Genomic DNA, 6515 nt, shown 5'->3' with positions numbered 1-6515 from the left:
TAATGCATATCAGTCAAGCTGTCGAGCCGCTGAATTAAGAAAACGCAGGCAAGTTCTTAGCTGCAAAGCCTGCCTGTTTAACAGCTAAAGATTTCAGCCTAGAGGTGGGAGAGAAGTAAACTAAAAATCGTCATTTCAGAGGCAGGCCACTCCCTGGACATTGTGGTGTTACCAGTGGTTTAAAAAAAAAATTCCTTCCTATGCATGCAGGCAGGAAAGGGTCTTTCTTACTCAAAGCAAACGGAAGATACTAGCTACTAGCTCTGCCAACTTGACTTGCCCCCTTGTCTTTTGAGGGGAGCAGAATGTCTACATGTTCTAAGGATGGAATTTTGCAGAAAATTACTTTTGATTTCAAACCAGAGCGATGAATATTAACTTTTTTCAAATGTAAGTCTTAAACATTTCTAGGAAGCCAGTTAGGTTAAACCATTCTGTTACTGCTGGAATTCAGAAAAAAAGTAGTAACAATATGAATTCAGTATTTAAAATATTTGAAAATGATATACTTTACATCCCCTAAAATACAACAGAAAATCCTGCTCACCCCATCCTCTCTCCTCCCTTTTCATTCTTCTTTTTCTTTCTTTTTTTTTTTTTTACTTTTTTTTGCACTTGTTTTCTTATTCTTAGGTCATATATCCAAGTCATAAGCTTTACTGAACAGTCAAACTTGTCTCTCAAAAGCACAGCATACATGGAAAAAAATTGTTGATAAATATTGATTTTAAAAGTAAGTTATTAGATAAAACTGAACCTAGTTATAAAAGTCATGCTTCAGAGCCCTCATATTTTCTTTTTTTTCCTCTAAAATAGATTTTTTTTAAACTATAGTGAGCGAAAAAGTACATCCTTCCTTTACTGAACTCTTATAAAAGTGACAGCTTCTGTAAAATACTGTTCTTTTAAAACCTATACTGTTCATAAACACACACGTCCCCGCACACACACCCTCAGGCACACACACTCAGGCACCCACACCCACACCCACACGCAGGTTAGAGGTGAAGTAGTATTTGGGCGGAGATGAGACACCAGCATACACCTAGACCGCTAGTGAGAAACACATGATACCAAAACACCAGCAGAACAGTCGAATGGCTTGTTTCAAGGAGGCACAACTGTGGTGTGGGTTTGATCTGCTTTTCATCATGGGCAGGTCCATGGAAGTTGCTGAAAATATGAATCAGCACCGTCCATAAGAGCGCATCAGCCTGGCCACCTCCACGGAACTTGATTGGCAGCCGGAGAGTCCGTCTGTCTGACAGACTACAAGCACCCTGCAGAAGCACTGGCCTTACTTTCTCCCTCTCCGTCTCCAGGAGTGAGCCTGCTTTTGCCCACCAGAATAGCAGAGCTGGTTCCATAGGCTTAGGAAAAAAAAATAATAATAAATCTTAGGCTATTAGCAGCTGATGATTGAACAATGTAATCTGTGTAGTGAACAGAGCCCTTCTGAACTATTATATAGTGCAAGGGTTTCAACGTTATAGACAGGCCATAGAAACGAGTTGTAATTCGGGGGTGTGATGTCAGAGCCCACGTCCTAATTTGAACTTTCACAGCTGGGGCTTACAAAGTTCCTTTCCCTAGTGTCTCCACAGCTGGCATTCAATAGGGCTTCACCTAGAACCGAATCGCTTTTTATTTGCTCTGGTTATTAAAAACATTAAATCAGGCACATTAAACATCTCCCGGCTGCTATTTTGTGAAAGGCAAGAGTGGAATGAAGTCCAGCTGTGTGTTAAAGTCGAGCGAAGCAATGGCTAGGTCCACACTTTCAAGATTTGCTCTTTTCCCTCTTTAGACATTATTTTCTTCTTCACATGCAGAAGCTAAAGGGGGAAAGGCAAAGCCAAGAGTGAATAAGGAACCCAGGGAAGTGGCAGTGGAGACAAATATTGGACAATCTGAGCAAGTGAGCGAGAGCAGGAGAGGGCCTGAGATGCTTGGTGGCTCTCTTGGGACAATGATGGACCATACTTTTTTTTTTTTTTCTAGCATGAAAACAAACTCAGGAAAGCCCATGCGTTTATCTGAGGTTCTGGTGACACCACAGCACAAACTCAACGTGAGTTATGACATCACCAGATTTCCCACCCGGTTCCTGTGGATCCATCGCACTTGACATCGAAGTATACCTCATTTTGGCTAAAAGCTGTAGTCTTAACAAGATTCGTTGTTTCAGGCAAAGGGTTGGACTGGTAAGATTGAAACTATGGCTATATACAGGAAAGATTCTGTTTATAAACAAGAAACTGGTACCAGAAAATCAGAGAAAAGCACCAGCGTGCTTCCCAAGCTGATAGATATTCATTGCATAACTCCCTTTTTCTTATATAACTAAGTATAAAAGACAACATCTCCATAATAACTATAAAAAGGAAAGCCAGTCTTTGAAGGGCTGAGGCGTCTTCCTGGTCTGAGTGAATTCTAAAAATGCCCTTTGGAGAAAGGATGTATGGCATGTCCAGCTCTTCTCGGGGAGGAGGGGGGCCAGGTCTGACCACTGCCTTTTAAAGAATAGGATTGAGGTCTGTTCTGTGAGTCGTGAGCTGGCTGAGGGTGGAGCTCCCCACGACCTCGCTGACCGAGGAGGACGTAGTGATGGTGTTATGCTGGATGACGGGCTGCTGTGAACATGCTGGGACAGGGCTCGCGGGAGGGCTGCTCTCCGGACCTAGAAGAGAACACAGACACACACACAAATATAGCTCTTTCTTGTGGGAACTCCTTGGGAACAAATAAAAACGTTATTAGACATTTACTTCGTGTAGAAGAGTTTCACACATTTTCTTCTGGAAGGTACAGCCAAAACTTCATTTTAAACCGAAACCACAAAGCTAATCCTTCCAGGGTTTATAGCTACGTGTAAAACCATACTTTCTCCATCAGTAAAAAATGACTCCTTGTGTTTGAGTCTTTGCGTGTGAACTTCCCCATCTTGTATTTTCAGATAGCCATTTGTATATTAAATGTGGAAAAATACTCACTTGTGGTGGGAGAATCTGTGTTGCTCAATCTAAAAAATTATTTGAAAACAAATTGACCTTCAGCCATGAATCATTCTTCCTCCCATCATCCCTTATACAACCAGCCTTTAGTATACTGCAGAAAGTGGAGACAGGGGAAAAGGGACCCCACTTTGCCTGTTGGTAAACTCGAACAGCCCAGGAACTTGCCAGACTGGTGGGCAACAGGAGGTATCTCTTGAGACACTAAAAGTGATTCACCCACTGCTGCCTCCCAGCCCGCAGAATTCTCAGCCGGATCAACAGGCCGCTGGTAACTGGACCCCCACAGACTAGTTTCTTCCTGGCTACAAAGCTGGAATTTGGCAATGCAGAAATGCTAGGGAAAGTACAGCCAGAAGTTATCAGGAAGTGGTGGGCATGGTGTTGGAGAAGTCAGGAAAGACTGCTCCCATCCCCGGCAGGAAAGCCTGTAATCACTCAATTATTTCAGTATATCTTCCTGGGTGTGTAACCTAGACTCTGTTTTTCCCTTTTAATAAAATGCCGTGCAAAATTAGTGATCAAAAAAAAAGGTGGCTTTCTAAAGACTGAAACAGTGACTTACTTAAATACCCTTGTGATTCTTTCTGCATGGCTGTGATCGGGCAGTCTTTATGTGTTAGCAACAGCTGCTTCAGCTGGGCCACCTCGTTTTTCAACATGGACACTTCATTCTGGAAAGACACATTAAAACTGGGTTGAGAAGGCAAAAAAGTGCAAGTGCAAAGTCCCACCCACTTTCAAGCACAAAATCCTCCAACTTTACTGTGTGTGTCTAAATGGCATTAAGAATATTATTTGGAGAGATGGATCTGAATTTTGTAGCTTTCCTTCAATTTGCTATGGGTCTTTTGAAGAGACCAGAGTTTAACTCAGGAACTGAACCCTACTTAAAATACACACTATTCCCTTTAAGTGATGGGCCCTGGAACCAGGTTATACAGGTGAGAAGCCCTTCTCTTCACTGACCATGCAACCCGAGAGAGAAAACACGATTTGGTCAACCTCCACCAACCTCATTTTTAGCATTTAGAAGATGGGCTCAGAAATAGTACAACATACAATGAGCTTGGTGACACCCAGGACACAAATTTGACTTTCCAGGCACAAATCAACTAGAGAAGAACATTCCTAGAAGTTACTTGAAAAATTGGAACTGTTTTTTTTTTTTCCCTCTAAAGAATATCTCCCACCTGTAGATGCATTTGGAGCACTGGATTCAACTGCACACTGAACAGATTGCTAATAAAGTAACAAATGTCTCAACTGCAAAAGTTTTCCCATTATCCTTCAAACTACCAAAAATTGTAATAACGAGAAATTCACCTAAATATGAATAAGTCACCTAATGGTACAGGAAAATTGCTCTTAAATCTGAGAGCATTCATGAAGGCAAATGGTACCTTCTACTTCCAGTGAGTATGATCGACAGGGGCCAGCCATCGCCCAAAGTGACATTTGGTGATTCTGGGGCAACTTTATTTTACAGGGAAATTCCCATCAGTCATCAACCAGCTCTTCTTTGAACTCTACCTGAATTATGATGTTTAAATAACCTTCTTTGTATGCCCCCCCACCAAGCTCTTCTTGTCTTTAAAATAGTATGTCAGAAAGAGTCACCTTTAGACTACTACATAGACTTTTTCTTAGAAACCTGTTTAAAAATCAAAATCAAACGACTCAAAATGAAACAGAGAACTCTGATGTGTGTATATTTCTGCACGCACACATCAAGATGAAATGTCCCACTACTTGTGAACTTTAGCAATGATGTTTTTTCTGAACACACAAGTCCTGACACCTGTGCCCTCAGCAAAACGTTTAGCTGCAGATGATGCAGACAATGGCACTTAGAAAATGGCACAAAACCCCACCCCTTTTCTACTATGGCACAGAAAACAACTAGCAAAGTATGAAGGCCAAACATGGGGGTGGTTCGGTGGGCAAAGGGGCTTGCCACCAGGAGTGAGGACTGCAGTTCAGTCCCTAGGAGCCACATGGTGAAGCAGAGAATCAACTTCCATGGTTAACCCAGTCTCAACATGTGTGATCGGGCACAGGCACACCCCACAATAAACTAAGTAATTTTAAAGTTAGCAAACACAACCAAACTTGATCATTTTGCTTTCTTAACGCTTATTGAATTAGAAATAAATCATGTTTGAAGGTCGTTGGCCAACTTGGAGAAGGTGAAGGCAGGTTCCATTTTGTCTCCCACTGTGTCCTGGGCAGTGACCCTTTATAGGCAACATTTGAGCTCTGGTCAGGGTGTTGTCCATTGCTTCTTTTTTGAAACACCAATAATGCCACTGGCCAGCTTTCCACATTACTGGTGGGAACGCATCCTAAACTCTTTCACGATACACTTTCCATCCCCACAGAGCCATTACACTGTACTATGAAGCAGCACACATTCAGGTCTCTCACTAAAACTATGCCACGGCAGCGTTTGGTTCATTAATGAACCGATGTGTTGTAAGGAGAAAAACCGAGATCTTGAGTAGTGTAAAGTTCTGAAAAGATGCAGGAACAAGGACTGAAGAGATGGTTCAGGCCTCTTGCGAGGACCTGGTTTGGGTTCCCCGCACCCACATGGTAGCTCACAACGATCAGTAACTCCAGTTCCAGGGCATTCAACAATGCCCTCTTTAGTTTCCATGGGCACTAGATGCATGCATAGTGCATATACATCCATGTAGGAAAAAAACGTAACATAAAAAAAAAATAAGACCTATCTAAAAATGAAGTAGGGACTCAGAGTGCTGGAAAAACTGACTGTCATTTAAGGATATACTTGAATATGTACATATTTCTCATGTTAGTAATTGTGTTAGTTGGCCCAGTCACAGTTGGAAAGTGAATACCAGTTAAGAACATCATCAGAGAGAAATAAGCAGGCCCTGGCTTCAGTACACATTACTCTGATGCTGTGGGGAATAAGGAAAAGCCCAAGAGCCTTGGAATTCTCGTACAGCCACCCACAGGGAAAGCAGCTCCTTCCTAGGGCTGAGCAGGATGATCAGGTGTGGGGGCCAAAGGGGTGGCTCGGTGCTACAGTGCCTGCTGGCCAGGGCAAGGCCCTGGACTGTGTCTCTAGCACCGCAAGTCAAACAAGATGAGGCCACTTCTAAGGACAGTAGTAGTAGGGGCTGACTTTCCAAACCACTCCACCCACGTCCAAAACAAAATGGCTGGACTGGTCTATTTCTTCCCAGAAAGACAGCTTCTTATAGCAGAGGGATTTTTGTGTTGCCTTTCTGTTGAGAAAGCCAATTACCTAACTATCAAACGAAGGTGCTGATCTCGATCTTCATTTGACAGTGAACTACTTTGAGAATTCTCCCAGGTGCTTATATTCCAGGCCTTGTATCTCATGAGGAAGCCAACCACAGTACCCTTTGGAAGATCAGATGTTAACAGTACACAGTGCATAGTCATAGTTTCATTACAGGGAGAGAGAGAGAGAGAGAGAGAGAGAGAGAGAGAGAGAGAGAGAGAGAG

At 42.7% G+C, this 6515-nt stretch overlaps 1 protein-coding gene across 2 annotated transcripts in view; it reads right to left on the bottom strand.

Moving 5' to 3' along the window:
• Positions 1-612: 612 nt before the first annotated feature.
• Positions 613-6515, bottom strand: part of Creb5 (cAMP responsive element binding protein 5) — a 320651-nt gene continuing 314748 nt past the window's right edge. For both annotated transcript variants that reach the window (XM_026785873.1, XM_005360826.3), the window contains 2 exons: positions 3580-3688; positions 613-2680 (listed from right to left, as the gene is read on the bottom strand). In XM_026785873.1, the coding sequence (XP_026641674.1) occupies positions 2517-2680; positions 3580-3688 (273 nt within the window). In that variant the 3' untranslated portion in view covers positions 613-2516. The remainder of the gene's footprint in view (positions 2681-3579; positions 3689-6515) is intronic.

This window comes from Microtus ochrogaster, linkage group LG3, assembly GCF_000317375.1.
Source record: "Microtus ochrogaster isolate Prairie Vole_2 linkage group LG3, MicOch1.0, whole genome shotgun sequence".
Lineage (NCBI taxonomy): Eukaryota > Metazoa > Chordata > Mammalia > Rodentia > Cricetidae > Microtus > Microtus ochrogaster.
This window is presented reverse-complemented; position numbering and strand designations above follow the sequence as displayed.